Genomic DNA, 16,415 nt, shown 5'->3' on the forward strand with positions numbered 1-16,415 from the left:
AGAGCGCATCATGACAGCCTAGGTAGCCAATAGGCCCCGGCGAAAGGGGAATGGGGTGGGGCTGGCGGGGTGGAGGGGACGATAGGCGGTGGATGGGAGAGCTGGCGCAGCTGCCGTGGTGGCAGCGGCTGAAGTGGTGGCGGTGGCTGCAGCGGCTGCTGCAGCTGCAACAGCTCCGGGCTCAGGGCTTTGGCGGAGGCGCCGGCGGGCAGGGCTGCGCAGTGTGGACCCCGGCGCGTGGTCCGGGTTGCTGGGGCAGCTCGTGTAAGAATCCAAGGGTTGCGAGGGATGGCCTGGAGGAGAGGGCAGGGGTCAGGGGTCAGGGCGCGGAGTAAGGGGTTGCAGCTGGGCGTTGGGGTGTGGGAGGCGGGCAGGGCGGGCCCAGAGGGGCTGCGGGGAAGTTATCACCGCGCATCTCTCCCTCCAGCCTTGGTCGGGGGCGGCCCCAGCGTGGGATCGCTCCTGGAAGCCTGGGGCGGAGAGAGGGGGCGCAAAGCGGAGCACGTGGAACAGGAGCCAGTGGAACACGAGCCAGCACACTTCGCGTATCTTTGCTCCTCACCTCCCTCAGCTGCTCATATCCCTGTAGCCCGCAAGAGACTCGTGCTTTGTCAGGCTGTCCGAGTGGACAGCGGGCTGGCTGCTGGCCCTCTTCCTCTGGGACCTGTTCCCAGGGGTGACCCTTCCCTTCTGGGTCTTCTATAGATGGAGGAGCAAAGCCCGCAAAAGGAACACTGGGCTAGGACTCAGGAGTCCTGCACTGTGTGACCTTGGGCAAGTCCCTTCTCCTCTCTGGGCTTCACTTTTTCCTTTCTGTAAGATGATGGTTTTGCCTTCAAACTGGGGGACTCATTCTGGGAAGAGGTGAAGAGTAATGGTTAAGGGGGGAGGGTCCCTGAATTCAGACTGCCTGGGTTGAAATCTGGGCTTTATTACTTCCTTCCTGTTTACTTAAAAGAGGCTGGTTAAATTAACCCCTCTAAACCTCAGTTTCCTTACCTGTGAAGTGACGGCATTAGGTAATTAGGATTTCCTAACAGCAGCACTGTTTTGAGCCACATATTTCTATGTTGTGGTGGGTTTCCCTTGTGTACTGTAGGATGCTTCTGGGCACTCTTGGCCTCTACCTGCTAGCACCTCCACCCCGTAGTTGTGACAATCAAGAATGTCTCCACACATTGCTAGTGTCCCCTTGGGGGCAAAAATCACTCCAGCTGAGAGTCACAGAACTAATGCATGTATTACAAGCAAACAGACATATTATACAGTGTAAATAAAAATAGGTAGCTATTATGATAACAATGATAAAATTAAGAAAGGTCTTGAGTTGAGAAGGTTAATAGACTCTCCCGCCTTCCAAGTAAATACAGGAGAGAATGACAAGATGTTAATCATTGTCAAAGCTGAGTGGTTGATACCAGGAAGTTCATTTACATAGTCTCTCTACTCTTGAGTATGTTTGAAAATATCTGTTATACAAAGTTAAGCCAAAAGGAAAAAAAAAACAAACCTATAATTCTTAAGACAGCCAAATGGTAGTGTCTCATTTGGGATTTCCTTTTCTGTCTCCCCACTACTGAGATTTAAAAGTAAAATTAATCCCCAAATCTGGAGGCAACTTAAAAAAAATCTCAGGAAGATTGCTGGGCAGGGCCCTACATGCTTGGCAGCAAAAAACGGTGATCACTTTTACTGCCTGATTTTAAGAAGATACTGACTCACAGTGGCCTGCCCGGATTGTGGTGATTCGTGAGGGAAGTAAATTGCGGGGCTGCCATTCAGTGCATTAGTTTGGAAGCAAACTTGATGGAGATTAGAAGGCCACAGTTTGAGGAAGGAACCTGCTGCTGTTTTCAAGTTCAAAGTTCTGCTGTCATATCTGCTGAGTGTTGCTTTTCTTTTGGTCCTTCTCAGCAGAAATGGGGATGTGTATAAATAGGAACTGTCATAGGCTGGCTCTGACCGTTTTGGACTGGGAGTTCAGAATGAGCGTTTTTGCTGTGTGACTCTGGACATCACTTAAAAAAAAAAAGGTCTAGTCTCTTCCCTTTCCTCAACTATTTAAATCTAAGAGAATATTACCTGTATAAGAATGATAGGGGCAAGTGTAGATGACCTGACACACTAACATTTTTTAGGTCATTGGGGCTCCGTGCTGCCTGAAAACCAGGGCTGGGACTTGGAGGCATAGGGGCTGGGACTGCCGATCTGGAGTCAGATTGTGTACGGAGTCAGTTCAAAGCCTGGCTTTCCAGCTGTGGGTTCTTGGGCAGGTTACTTAACCTCTCTGAGCCTTAGGTCTCTCCCTGTGTGATGAGGGATAATAATCCTACCTATGTATTATGAAGTTTCCATCAGCTTTACCTAAAAATTGCTAGTAGAGCTCCTGGTACATAGTAGGTACTCACTGAGTACTTACTACTATTAATTTAATGGTTGTGTGTGTGTGTATATATATATATATATATATATATATATACACATGTGTATATATATTTTTTAAGTCTTTAAGACCTCTATAAAACTCACATGAACAAGGGATAAGAGGGGTGGAGGTGGAACATATTAGCCATAATCTTAATGTACAGACAGAATTACCCTTAACTTTTCAGTGTTAGTTCTTGTAGAGTTCTCTCCTCATATTTTAGTGGTATTATACTGCAAAACTCCTTTTTTAGTAAGATATAATTCACATTACTATAAAACCCACCATCTTAAAGGGAACCATTCAGTGGTTTCTGGTATGTTCGTAAGTTTATGCAACCATCACCATTACCTAATTCCAAAACATTTTCATCAGTAATGGTTGTATTTTGATAGTTTTCTTTCTTCTTTTTCTTCTTCTTTTTTTTTTTTTTAATCCTCCAAACCCTTAGAAGATGCCTCTGATGGAGGAGTTTCTGAGAAGCACCTCTGAGCCCGTGGCTTTGATTGGGAGCTCAAAGCAGAGACTATTTAAAGCTCTGGACATCACATCCTGAGAACTGCAGGAGAGGAGAACATGGCTGTGAGTTTAGATGATGACGTTCCCCTCATCTTGACCTTGGATGAGGGTGGCGGTGCCCCGCTGGCTCCCTCCAATGGCCTGGACCAAGAGGATCTGCCTAGCAGAAGTAAGATGGTAGTGTGGGCTGGGGGAGGGGTTTCAGCTTTTCTGTTTTAGGGCGTGAGTTATGGACTTGGTGGTCCGATGGTAGACCCATGTACCTGAATGCCTGACCCCACTTTTGACTCTCAAGTTCTGACACAGAGACTCTGGGAAACTGGGGTCCTGATCCTGCGTCCCCAGTTTAAGGATGCTTCCAGGCTAGCCTACCTTCTCTTGTACCTGTGGTACCCTGGCTTTGTTCTTGGATGCTTGGTGGGGACCTCAGGCAAACTCTTCCTTGGCTGACTTCTCTGCCCCATTCCCTGTTAAAAAAAGAAACAGATTTCCACATCGGCCTCCGTCTGTCCCAGTCTGAAACCTTTGGCAGGACAGTGGAGTTGACTGCTTCTCCCCGCTGGTGCTCGCTCCCTGCACTGCCCAGGACACGGTGGAGGGGAGCAAGCATTTGTTGTGATGCATTGATTGGAGGGTTTGAGGTTTTGCTTTGTCTTCCTTTAAAGCAAAGCCCAGCAGCACAAAGTGAACCCAAGAGAGATTGTGAGCTTTAAATTTTTTAGATTTTGAGTGTGTTTCTGGCAGAATGAGAGGCCTTAAAAACCTTTCTGGTCCTTGTCCCGAAGCTATTTACTTCATTTGCTCGAGCGTTTCGTTCAGGAGAGGCTTAAAATGACTTGCTTTTTATGGAGGGGGTGTCCTACGATGTCAGGGGCTAGTGCTTTAGGGTCTCCTTAGGTGTGCTACCCATCAGCCATGCTCCTGAGTCAGGACAGAGGGGTGTTGCGCTCCTCCGGTGCACAGGTGAAAACTCTTGGGTCCGGTGCAAATAAGCTGGCTCTCCCGTCTCCTCTGTCCAGAGAGAACGCAGTTGGCTTACAGGGAGCTTAACAGCCTCCCCTTGGAAGGTGTGCAGGACAGCGTGGTTCCCATGGATGGGAGTGCAGTGGGAGGCCTAGCTCCCTCTAAACTGGCCTCCCCCCCTGCTTTGACACGTTCACCCAGCGAGGGTGGCAAAGCTGGGTGGTCCAGGAAGGTTAGGTTGCAAACCGGATTTTTCCCTAAGCGCCATTCAGGGCCGAGAAATCATTGGCTTCGATTTCAGGCCCACTTCTTAAATGCCCTAGGGCTGGCAAGCTAAGCATTAGGCTCTTCCGTACCTGTTATCTTAACTAGGATCCTTTCGTAAGGAAGGCAGGGTTATCTTTGTTTTACAGCGGAGGAAACTGAGTCAGAGAGGTTAAATGACTCGCCCGATGTCGCACAGCCAAGCAAGTGGTTGAGCAGAGATTTGAACCCAAGACTCTTTGACCCCAGAGTTTCTTCCCCTCTTCTTCTCTCTTTCCTCTTCCTCCTCTCCTCCCTCTCCTTTTTCTCCTCCTTTTTTCTTCACAAGCCCTTAATAAATGTGAATGCCGGCCCTTAGTATTTACATGTATTATTTTATCATATAACCTCAAGATAGATTTGTTATTATTATCCATATTTACTGAGGAAGAAACAGCCTCAGAGAGGTTAAGTAACTTGGCCAAGGTCACACAGCTAGCCAGCAGCAATGCCTCCATGATCAGCCCTCTCATGCCATGGGGTAAGGTGCTTTGGGGAAAGGGACACAGATGAGTATGACTTGGTCTCAGCTTCAGAGTAGGCGACCCTCTACTGAGGAGGGCGGTTACATCCATGGCCAATGAGGGAATGGACTGGAGGAGGGCTGGTTGACATGCTGAGGGGGTGATCTTTCTGGAAATAGTCAGGCTACCGGTTCTAAACTGGAATCTTTGTCATTGTCGCGGGTGCCACTTTTAAGTTCTTCTGCTGTCTCAGAGCTGATGGCAGGGTGTCCAGCTCTCTAGCAGAGTCAAAGTGGGAGGAGCAACCACGTTCAGTGTCAAGATCAAGTTGTGAACCGATGACGGGTCTGAATGACCAAGGGATAAACCAAGTAGACAGTAAAACGAACCTTGGATAGTGAGGCCGTTCATTTCTTGGTGAAGTCGGTGGCTCGTTTTAGTTTAAGAGAAATGAAATCTAGGTGGGGAGGGTATAGCTCAGTGGTAGAATGTGTGCTTAGCTCGCATAGGGTCCTGGGTTCAATCCTCAGTACCTCCATTAAAAGAAAAGAAAAATGAAATCTGAAACTGACAGGGTCCAGGGATATCGTGCTTTCTGTGAAGTGCATCAGTGCCTCAGTTTCCTCTCTCACCCTCTTCTTGAGATATTTGCTAAAACCTCTAAGAATTAAAGGGTGTAACCCACCAGGCTTGGCTGGGAGAAACGGTAGGAGGAAAAGAGATTTCAGAGGAGGTCTGCCTGCTCTGCCTCCTCTGCGTAGGCCCTTCTTATTTTGTACTGGGATTTTGGCACTGACTTTCTACCCGAGGTCCCCCATCTCTGCTTGTCTGAGCAGTCCGTCTGAAAACAGATCCAACCTGGTATGGGCATACCTAATTTTATTGTGCTTTGCAGATACTGCTTTTTTTTTTCTTTTCTTTTTTTTTTTTTTTTTACAAATTGAAGGCTTGCGGCAACCCTGCATCAAGCAAGTTTCTCAGCGCCGGTTTTCCAACAGCATCTGCTCACTTCCTGTTTCTGTGTCACATTTTGGTAATTGCGATATTTCAAACCCTCCACCAGCAAAAGATTACAATTCACTGAACGCTCAGATGATAGCGTATTTTTTTAGCAATAAAGTATTTTTTTATTAAGGTGTATACATTGTGTTTTTTTTTAAGCATAATGCTGTTGCACACTGACTAGACTACAGTGTAGTGTAAACATAACTTTTCTATGCACTGGGAAACCAAAAAATGTGCGTGACTCGCTTTATTGGCATATTCACTTGATTGCAGTGGTCTGGACCGAACCGGCAATATCTCAGCGGTGGGCTGGTAATTTCCCCAGCTTGCAGCTCCCAGGACCTTCCTGTCCCCTGCAGGCTGCAGGCCAAGCTCCTTATGCCAGCGTACGTGTATTCTAGCACCTTCTTTCCTGACCAGTCCCGTCTTTTGCGTTAGCCCACAATTCTAGTTCTGTGAGTCCCGTGTACATTTTTAAACCTCTGTGCCTTGCTGGCAACTGTCTGGCATGTTTTTTCCCAGCCTCTTGTTTACTCATGAGTTTCAGTTCTGTCTCGAAAATCCCACTGGTAATCTCATCTCTTTGAAGCCTTCACTGAACCTCCCCCTTCCCGACAGGGCTAATTACTCACTGCCCTTTTCTGCTGTGGTATCTGGATTAGGCTTCCATTATTACAGTAGCTGACTGTGTGGTAATTACTTGTTTAACCATCTGAGCATCTACCAGGCCCTGAGTGTTCATTCATCTCTGTATTACCTAGCTCGATGCCTGCCGGATGTAGGTACTCAACAAGTCAGGATCAAATGAACCTGGTTGGGTTTCTGGAGCCTTGTGGCTCATGGAAGTGGCTGACTGAGGGCACCTTCAGAGGTGGGCGGCATCCTCTTCTGCCTCTTCTAACCAGAAGTTTGGGTCCCGTTGCTCCCAGCACAGCTGATTGTCCCAGGGGCTGCATCATTGCCCTCCAGTCTGTGGCTGAGATGAACCCTGGAGGTATTAAGGACTTGGCAGAATGCAGACTGAGGCCTTCAGCAGAGCTGGCAGCTCTGTGGGCATGACAGCCACTGAGGACTAAGCCAGCTTTCCAAGAGCGTGAGCCTTGATCAAGCTGTCACTGATGCTTTCCTCTGGCTGTGTATTTCACATGCCTTGTCTTGGTGTGCTTGGGCTGCTGTGACAAAATACTGCAGATTAGGGGAGCCAGAGTCGGGGGCTGGGGGGTTAACCAGTGGAGATGTATTGTCTCACAGTTCTGGAAACTGGACGTCCAAGATCAAGGCGTCGGCAGGGTTGGTTTGTCTGAGGCTTCTCTTGACTTCTGGACAGCTGCCTCCTCACTGTGTCCTCAGTCTGGGTTTCTGTGTCCTAGTCTCTTCTTATAAGGACTCCAGTCATATCGGATTAGGACCCACTCATGTGACCTCCTTTTACCTTAATTACCTCTTTAAAGGCTCTGTCTCCTGATAAAGCCACCTTCTGAGGTCCTGAGGGTTAGGACTTCATAGGAACCTTAGAGGGGCACAATTCAGCCCGTCACACTCCTGCCCTTTCCTCAGCTTGAGGTCCGCAGGAATCTGGCTGTGTTGCCTCTGACCTTTGACCTTATGCTAAGGATGACCTATGCTGGGGCATCATCCCTACAGGAAGCTGGAAGCTTTGGATTTTTTTTTCCCTCTTTATCAGCAAGAATGGATTTTCTCCTTGCTGCAAACATCTCTGGGCTGCTGAAATGCTAATGAATGACTCACAGGCAGGAGATGTCAAGTTGATAAAGGAGGCAGGTATGAGCAGAGGTATTTAAAGCCTGGAAATTAGGAATAACCTTGGAAAGAGTCAGTGCGGCCGGTGTTTGTTTAGAGACAGCCCGCTGTCCACGTTGCGCATCCATCTGTGGTCTGGACCACCCCTAGACCATAGAGTCCAAATGTTGTGGGTAATACCAGAGATTTTTTTCCTGGGGAATTCTGGTCACGTTCAGCTTTTGCCTGCACACTGCCTAAGATGGGCCAGTTCTACATGCCTTTTCTGGGTGAAAAAAGGATTTGGGGTGAGGCGGGTGGCTGAGGCTTGAGCAGGGCACTTAGTCTCATGGACTCCTTTGGTGTTGGTGGTTCATGATTTCCAGGTGACAAGCCATGCTGGGATAAGGCCTCAGGTGATGGAGCAGAGGACCCTCTCTCCCTCCTTCACCTCAGTGCCTCGTACATCACTAGGATTTACCTGGGACCCAGTACGAGGTGGAGGGCTACCACCGCCTGGCAGGGGCTAACACATGGTGGGAGCCCTGGCTCCCTTTCCAGAGTCTTCATGGCACCGGAGCCAGTTGGTACCAGGCTCAGTCAAGGTGAGCCAGCGCTGTTGGCCTCAGGGCAGAGGTAGTCACCGTGAGCCAGGAAAGAGCATTGGGGCTGTTTACTCAGGATGGCCACCTCCACGGGGGGCTCCCCACAGTGGAAACTTGTGTCTGCGATTCTTTCCCTGAAGGAGCTTCCCCAGCAAACTTGCCAAAGAGTAGATAAAGCCTTTGTCACTTGTGATACCCTGGGTGGTGGAACGATTAAACATCCGGGCTATGGAGTCCAGCTCTAAACTTCCAGTCCTGGGCAAGCATGGGACTTGAGCCTCTAAGCCTCAGCCTTCCCATCTGTAGGGTGGGATCAAGAAAGCATCTCCCAGAAGAGTTGGGGGGATTTAGTGAGATCACGTCTGTGATGCCCATGATAAGTGCTCAGGTCGTCATGGCCAGAGACTGGGCTGCTGCTTTTTTGGAAGATCAGGCTGCATGAGCAGGGGTCCTGAACCCACGCCAAGATCTGAATCCTTTTTGCCTCACTCCTGGCACAGCAGGTGGCCATTACCAAGCCGGGAAGCAGAGGCAGCCCAGCAGCAGGAGATGAAACGGCAATTAGATTTTCACAGCCTCCCAGGGAGCTTGGACATTGGGCACCGCCGGAGTCAGTCCCCTGGCTTTCTAAGGGCCTCGCCAAGGGAGGATGCTGGTGTCACCAGGCTGGAGGAAGCACCAGTTAAAATGAGCAAGCACCCAGCATGCTGGGTTCCAGCCCTGTAACTGACAACTTGAAACCTTTTACTTCCTCCGTCCTCTGAGTCTTCATGGGTGAGCCTGTCTGTTGCCTCGGGCCCCCCTGCTACGAAATGCCATCTCTCCCCTCCGCATGTAGAAAGCCGCTGTGTCGAAACGGCGGTGGTGGCAGCTGGGCGCGGGCTGGAGCGGCTGTGGCACCGCTCTTTACCCATCGCCTTAGGGGGGATCCAAGTTCACATTTGCTCCAAGAGGGCTTTATGAGGCAGAACAGCTTCTCAGCCTCCAAGTCAGGGAGGGAACACGGGAGGGCAGGATTCTGGTGGCTCCTGGTTGCAGTATCCACCCGGCCACCGTGACAGGAAACCTGGAGGAAGCACCAAGGGATCAAGCATACCCCGGAGGGGTGCTAGTCCCAAGACCGCCTGCATCCCACCTTTGTGCTCAGGGAGCCCACAGGACTCCCTTTGCTGCGTGAATTCCCTGATTTGGACGTTTTCTGACTCTCTCCCTTCTCTCCCTATCAGTTCAAGCTGAGTTCAAAGTTCACAATAAAAATAAAAAGTTCGTAATAAAGACAAAAATAACAGCTCATGGGTACCGAGCCCCTACCATGTGCCAGGCAGCGTCTGAAAGCACTTTGCTTGTACTGTCTCTGTCATTGGGTCCTCCTATCTGTCCTGAGAGGTTGGTGCTTTCAGCATCCGCCTCCGACAGAAGAGGAAACTGACACTCTGAGACCGTGAAACGTACCCAGGGTCACACAGCCAGGAATTGCCAGCGGCAGCATTGAAACCCAGGTCTTCTGACTCCGGGAACTCAGGCTCTGAACTGATGTGCCACACGCCTTGAAGTAAAGCTTTGTAGAAGAGGTGGAATTTTAGGCCAGAGTTTTCTTTTCCAAAAGGAAGTTCGTTTCTATCTCTGTCTTCATCTTTTTTTCCTTTTTCAGTTAAACTTTTCTTTTCCTACAAGGCATGTTATTCTAAGTTGGAGCTCCACACCTGAAGTTTCCTTTTATGTTATAAAAACAGCAAAACCGATGGGATTTCATTGTACCCACGGTATTGGATCATCACAGAGAAACTGGAAGACACGGGCAAGTGAAAAAAAATAACAATACTAGCCTGCAAAGGGGAGCCACGATTTCATGCAGCTTTCGCCTCAGTGCACGCCCTTCCTCAACTCTTCCCCTGCACAGGCATTTGGCTACATTTTCCATCATGATGGTTGGAACAAGACAATTTGGGCTGAAAATGGGGACTCAGAGGAGTCAAGATTTGGGAATGGGAAAGGAAGGGCAAAAGAGGACCAGCCTTAGAGCGAGGCATGAGACCCAAAAGGCTGGCTAGGGTGGCCGAGGAGGGCCATCCCCCAAGGTCACTGGTTCCCGGGGCCAGGTGACCCCATATCCTCACTTGCCTGGAGGGTGTCCCTGGCTGGGAGAACTGATTCAGGCCATTGGTGTTTGGATTGCCTTCTGCACCGGGGTCCCCCTTTGCCGCGTTTGTTTTTTGTTGGAGGTACTTATCTACGCGTAAAAATGGGCAGCTCTTTTTCTGCTCAGAGCACGCGTAAGGGTCAGGTTTCAGCTGAAGGGATCTTGTAGCAAGGATCTGAGCATGTGACAACGCTGGGCCTGGTGGGCCTGGGACACGCTGGGGAGCACGTGTGCCATCTAACTGGGTAGCTGCTACTTTACGTTGGCCATTCGTTACCATTGGAGGCTGATGGTTACCACGCTTTCCAGTGTTTCAAGAGAAGTCAAAACCTACGCTTTTCATTGGAAGTCTTCTAGACTTTTAAATATCGGCGACCAATTCCTATTTCTTAGACACAGCCAGCTGAGTAAACCTCATCCGTGGGTGCCACTTTATGACCTGTGACACAGAACATCCCTGACATCCCCATTCAGCCTTTGTCTTCTGTTCAGAACCAACTCCTTCCCAATAAGGGAACAGTACAAAAGCACCCGACCAGCTCTCCATGGCCTGGGAGGTGCTGTTCCCTTTGGGGGTGGGGGTGGGGCTGGCGTTCCATGGGAATCAGAACTGGCTGGGGAGGGGGGACCTTCTCTCTGCCTCCACGTGCTTTGCCTAAAGAAAGACCAGATTTCATTCACCTTTGGAATCGAGGCTGGAGCGCGACTCGAGGGTGGGTGTGTGGGGCTGGCCAGGCAGGTGAGGTGAGAGGGCAGAACAGGCATCTCCCAGGTTCCCCTCCTGTTTACCCCTCCTTTCTCTGTGTTGCAGTTCACCTGGTTCTCTCCCGAGGGAGGGCCCACTGTTCATTCTTTCTTCTTATCTGCATCCCAGCCAACTTTACAACGATTTTCTCTTTTCTTAGCTATTTGATCCAGGCTGTCTGGGACTTTTGTTTTGGCTTTGACATTGAGCTGTGTAATAAAGATTCAAGTGGTCAGTAGGAGCCTAAAAAAAAAATAGTTTAACAGCAAGTCATCTTCTAATTCTTTTTTTAATCATTGTCATCTTGTCAACTGAAAAGTGGAGTTTTTCAACTGGGCCACATGTATTTCTCAAGAACTTAGGGCAACTGTTGTGGAGGTTACAGAAACGTAGCAGATACAGTTACAGCTTGAGGATTTATAGTCTGGCTGGCAGTGAGACAGACAAGTATGTAAAATGCTACTTTCGTGGCTTATATGATAACCGTGGAAGGATTTAGCGGAGGGGAGAGTAAGGGTGGGTGTGCTTGGTGCTTAGGCTGGAGGGCGGTGTTCAGAGATCCAGATCTTGGAGGGTCTGTCTGTCCCCACGAAGCCATGCTGAGGAGCTGGGCCTTCATTCTGGGGTGACAGAGAAGTCCAGAGTGCTGTAAGCAAGGGAGTGACCTGGTCCTGTTTCAGAGAAGCATCTGAAAATTCACCCAGGCTGCCCTGCAAAGATAGCAAGACCAGGTGGCATGGTGGGGGCCTCGGGACATGGTGGCACCTGTTCTGTTATCCTGAGTGGTGTTTGAAACATGTATTATGCTTGGTCACAGCGTGGGGATTCAGCACCTGCAGTCTTCACACACCCCAGCCGCCCACGTCTGTTCCCTGCCTGGTGCCTGTAGGCGTTGGAGTTTGTAGCCCTTGCAGTAAATTCTGGTAGGACAGCACCATGGCAGGAGTTGAGAGAGCAAAGAGCGATGAAGACTCAGCTAGGGAACAGAAGGTCAGCCTATGGACAAGTGGAGTTTAGGGGCAGGTGGGAGCTGAGGATGCTGGGGAGAGGACTGAACTCCCGGGCGGGGGGAAAGAGGGGTCCGGGCCTCCTGGTGCAGGCCAGAGATGAGTGTGCCAGGGGCAGATCGGATTTGGATTTGGGGTTAAGGATATGTGCCGAGTTTGAGTCCAGCCCTGCCATTTACTGCTGTGGGGCCTCGGGCACTGAACATAACCTCTCTAAGCTTCCATTTCCTCCCCATAAAAGGAAACCAACAGCAACGCTACCTTAGAGGGCTGTGCCGAGGTTGAAACAAGCACAGTGCCTGGCTGATACCAGAACGAGCCCTTGGTGGATGCTGGCCATTTTTATCAGGGGACGGGGGCAGAGCAGGTAGACCTATTATACGGAGAGCCTAGAATGCCGACAGCAGTTCAGACCTGGTTGAGCAGGACATTGGAGCTACATTATTACTTGTGTTTAGACCAGAAAATGTCGTAATGACAGCGTGTCTTCCCGCTGACCTCTTGCCAATTCCTGATGCCGGTCTCCCCCGAGCTTAGGGACCCCAGGATGCGTCAGCCCCAAAGAGGGGTGACTTTTCTCTCTGGACACTGGGAGGTGGGTGGATAGGAAACTCCTAGCATGTTCTGTAGCGAGAAGAGCCAGATTGGGTGTCTTTCTCTCTTTCTGTGTGTCTCCCTGACCAGCCTCTGAACTTCCCCAGAATCACCTCATCTGTACAACCTTGAAGCTCAGCACAGTTTCCGCCTCATCCTAGCCACTCAGGAAGCATCTGGACAATCCCGCACTGAGGTGTCCTTTCACAGGCTCCCCTGTCCCGCCCTGAATGTAGGCAGGTGTGTCTTAGCTTAGGGACACCAGGAGCCATATCTGGCAAGGAGAAAGTTATCTGGCAAGGAGAAAGCCGTTAGTAAAAGAAAGGCAGACGTTGGGGGAATCTGTTCTTTGGAGCCCTGGCCCTGCCCCACCATGCCAAGCTCTTAGGATCAGAAAGGACCGACTCTCCTGATTTAAAAAGGTGTGGCTTCTAACTGTAGCTGGCAGATACGGTTCTGCTTTGTTCCAGTGCCCTGACAGAGCCCCCCCTAGACCATCTATCCTAACTGAGGGTTGATCATGAAGTGCTGCTCAGCCTGGAAGCGGAGGTCTGACTTTATCTCTCGTCCTTCATGATAACGCCTGGATGGCTCATACTTCCCTTCAGCAGAGGAAAGCAGGGTGGAGTTCTGCCCTCATGACCAGCCTCCGTGGGTTGAGGAACTGGCATCTTGGACTACAGCTAGGGTATTTGGATTACAAATTTTAAAATTTTTTTTTAGATCTATTTCTCTGTGTATTTTAGGCATAGAACAAGCAAGTGTATAATATGGGAACAGCAGTTGTTTTTTTTTTTTAAAGGCATGATTTAGGGTGTTTGTTTTTCCTTGGAAGATTCAGTTATCGGGGAAATCTCCTTGGTGAACATTTGGTGGCTTCAGCCTGCATTTGGGTGGAATGACAGTTGCAAATATCTCCCATGAGTGCTCTGTGGGCGCCACCCCTGCACCCCGGCCGGACAGTGAATCCAAGAGCTTACAAATCAGGGTGTCCTTAATGTCACATTAAAGTAGAAGTCTGCCCAGAGCCATTCGTGTTCCTCTCTTGTTGGAGGCAGCAAACACTCTTACAACTGTGGTTGGGAACACTGTGTGCCATAATTTACATAGATGTCTTCTCCTGAGAGCTCTTGTGAAGTGACATATTTATCCCCATTTCTCAGATGTGCAATTCGAGGCATGGGGAGGGATGTAACCTGCACAGGCAGATAGGGGAGCCGTGGCCCTCGTTCATCGTCAGTGTTGGTGTCGATGTTGGTGGGCTGCCGCGTGTCCGGCACACACCTGGGCAGGCAGGTCTGTGGTGTCCCTCTTGCTCTCTGATCGCAGACCTGCCATTTCTGTTCTCAGGCTTCCCCAGAGGGAGCATTTCCCCACCCAGGCTCGAGTGACCTTGAAAGTCTCGTTAACTTCAACATGTAGATAAGGAAACCATAAACTCAGCCCCATTCACTTGGTGGCTGTTAGGCCAGGTTCTTGGAGCAAGTGAAAATGAAGCCCTTGAAAACCCAGCGCTCTGACCCGCCTTCCCAGCCTGGCCCCGCTCACCTGGCAGTGGCCCCAGCACTTTCGGGGCCACTGAGAAGTTCCACATCAGTTACACCCCTAGCTGACCCCCTCCTTTGTTCTTTCACTGCCTTTCAGAAATCAGAACCAGTAAGCAAAAGTTTGAAACATGGGACTGCTCATAAAAATCCCATTTACTCAATAATCACATCATCTCACTGCTTTTTTTTTTCATTTGAACTACTTTCACTACCAAACTTCCCCCTGGGCTGCCGTCTCTTGCTGCTGATGGACACCCACGTGAGCTTTCTTCAGCTGAAGCTCTTGTCCTGTGTTTCCACGGAGCCGTCCCTCACCCTCCCTGACCGGTTAGGGCAATGGCTGCCCTTCCACACGTTTGCATCCTCCAAATACCCTGCACAGGGGCCCACTCACTCCCCAGTGCCCGCGTGTGATAGACGTGATGAACGTCTTGTATACCACATCAGGGTCTGCTTTGTGCCGTGATGAATTCCTAAAGGTTATGAGAAAATGGAATTTTGGTGAAGTGGACAATTTAAAATAGGAGCAGGAGGGCTGAGTTTGGCAAAGCACCGTTTCATCGTATGATTAATACCCCTTAGTTCATCCAGCATCTGGCTGGGTTCTGTAAACCGTGTTGCTTTTAACCTGTTGGTGGGTTTCTTTCTTGTGACTGAGATAGCCTGGTTGGACAAGGCGGGAGGTGCATGCCTGGGTAATGCTGTTGTTTTGGGTCCTGATGTATCACACAACTGTGCCTCTATCTGGGAGAACAAGTTTGGCAAAGGCAGGGGCCACATCTTCTCTGCACATACCCTGGACACCTAATAAACAGATGTGTGTATCTGGGAGTGAGTCACCAGGCTCCAGAAACACCCAGGGTCCCGAGTGACTCTGTCTGTTCCAGCTTGACCAGTGCCTGGAACCATCTGGGGTGACAAGGAGACTCACTCACATGTGATCGGGTCAGAAAGAGCCCAGACGGGGCCCCGCCCCTGCTTCTCCTAGGAGCAGCCTGCTTTTGGGATGTTTTTGGTCTCACTGCTTCTGGAGTTCTCCAGGGGTCCACACGTGTCCCGTAATTGCTGTGGTAGCCTGGGGTGCTTCCCACCTTCCCTCACATCTGAGCTCGCCCCTCCACCACCTTGCTCCTCGTGGGCCACCTCTCTCTTGCTAATCTCTTTTTTTGGACTGAGATTTTATTCCTTTCTTATTTTTTGTATTCTTTCAGCCCTTGCTGGAAATCAGCTCGGGCAGAGCGACTGTGCTCAGCGCTGGCTAATGGCTTGGAGCCGCGCCAAGCTGCCCGACGCGTTGGCTTTCACTTGTGGGTGGTCGTTGACAACTGTGACGCCTTCTTTCTGTGACTCCCCAGGGTCCTCTCTTCCTGCAGGCTCGGCTCTTCGCACTTGGCTGGCCTGCCTTGTTGTTGCCAACGGCAGATTTTACCGTGCAGCCCAGAGCCCGTCTGGTTGCCTCAATGGGTCTGAGACTTTCTCGGTACCAGAGCCCGCTTGCTGCATGATATTTTGTGCTGTTTCCTTCTGGACACTGTCCCGGGATGGGCAGGGGCTCCCAAGTCTGGAGACGCAGGGTGGCTTGGGAGAATCCTTTGGTTGTTAGAAATGTGTGTGTGTTGGGGGAGTGATAATGTGTGCTGATAATACGTGCGTTCTAACATTTCTTCAGTCTCTCCATCCACAGAAGAAAGATGGGGTTGAATTTCCAGTGTCATCTCTTAGCAGCTGTGCAACCTCGAATGAGGAGCTAAGCTCCAGTTTCTTCCTGAGTTTCAATTTCTTCATCTGTAAAATGGGGATAAAATTATCTCCGTTCGGGGTTGACATAAAGATGTAGTGGGGAATTTCCGTACACGTCGCCCCTGCACCAACTCAGCAAGTGGAAACTGGCTAATGGTAAAGTTATCAGGGTTTCATTTGCAACCAAGTAGCAACGATGCCCTTTCCTGAGCCTCTGAGCAGGTAATCTAAAGACTCTCGGAACTGAGGCCTGGAGCTTGCCCTTCCTTTTAGTATATTCTCCAGCTTCCTCTTAAGGAGCGTCAGCTGGCTTTTGCATTTTCTTAAGGATCCTGTTGTGGCAAATGGGGGAAAGATACATGAATTTCCTTGGCCATCCAGGTGCATTGCAGGGACGATTCAACTCAGGTAGTCCCATCTCCTGCCCAGAGATGGCTCCTTGGTGTCTGTTGTTTTTCTTTATTCGTGATGCCTCTTCTGAGATGCCTTCCCCACTCAACGGAAAGGGAAACAGAGGAAGAGGAGGAGGAGGCTGAGCCTAGTGCCCGGCCAATGACCACACAGGCTTTTATCTTTTTTTTTTCCCTCATTGAAGTACAGTCAATTTACAGTGTTGTG

General features: G+C 50.0%; 1 protein-coding gene across 2 annotated transcripts in view; it reads left to right on the top strand.

Moving 5' to 3' along the window:
* TPCN1 (two pore segment channel 1) overlaps positions 1-16,415 on the top strand; it is a 71,419-nt gene that overhangs the window by 14,747 nt on the left and 40,257 nt on the right. The window contains exons 1-2 of one of the 2 annotated variants that reach the window (XM_010998680.3): positions 81-264; positions 2,877-3,113. In XM_010998680.3, coding sequence (XP_010996982.1) covers positions 3,002-3,113 — 112 coding nt within the window. In that variant the 5' untranslated portion in view covers positions 81-264; positions 2,877-3,001. Of the gene's footprint in view, positions 1-80; positions 265-2,876; positions 3,114-16,415 lie in introns of those variants that run through there. The other variant, XM_031442864.2, reaches the window with a different exon arrangement.

This window comes from Camelus dromedarius, chromosome 31 (genome assembly GCF_036321535.1).
Source record: "Camelus dromedarius isolate mCamDro1 chromosome 31, mCamDro1.pat, whole genome shotgun sequence".
Lineage (NCBI taxonomy): Eukaryota > Metazoa > Chordata > Mammalia > Artiodactyla > Camelidae > Camelus > Camelus dromedarius.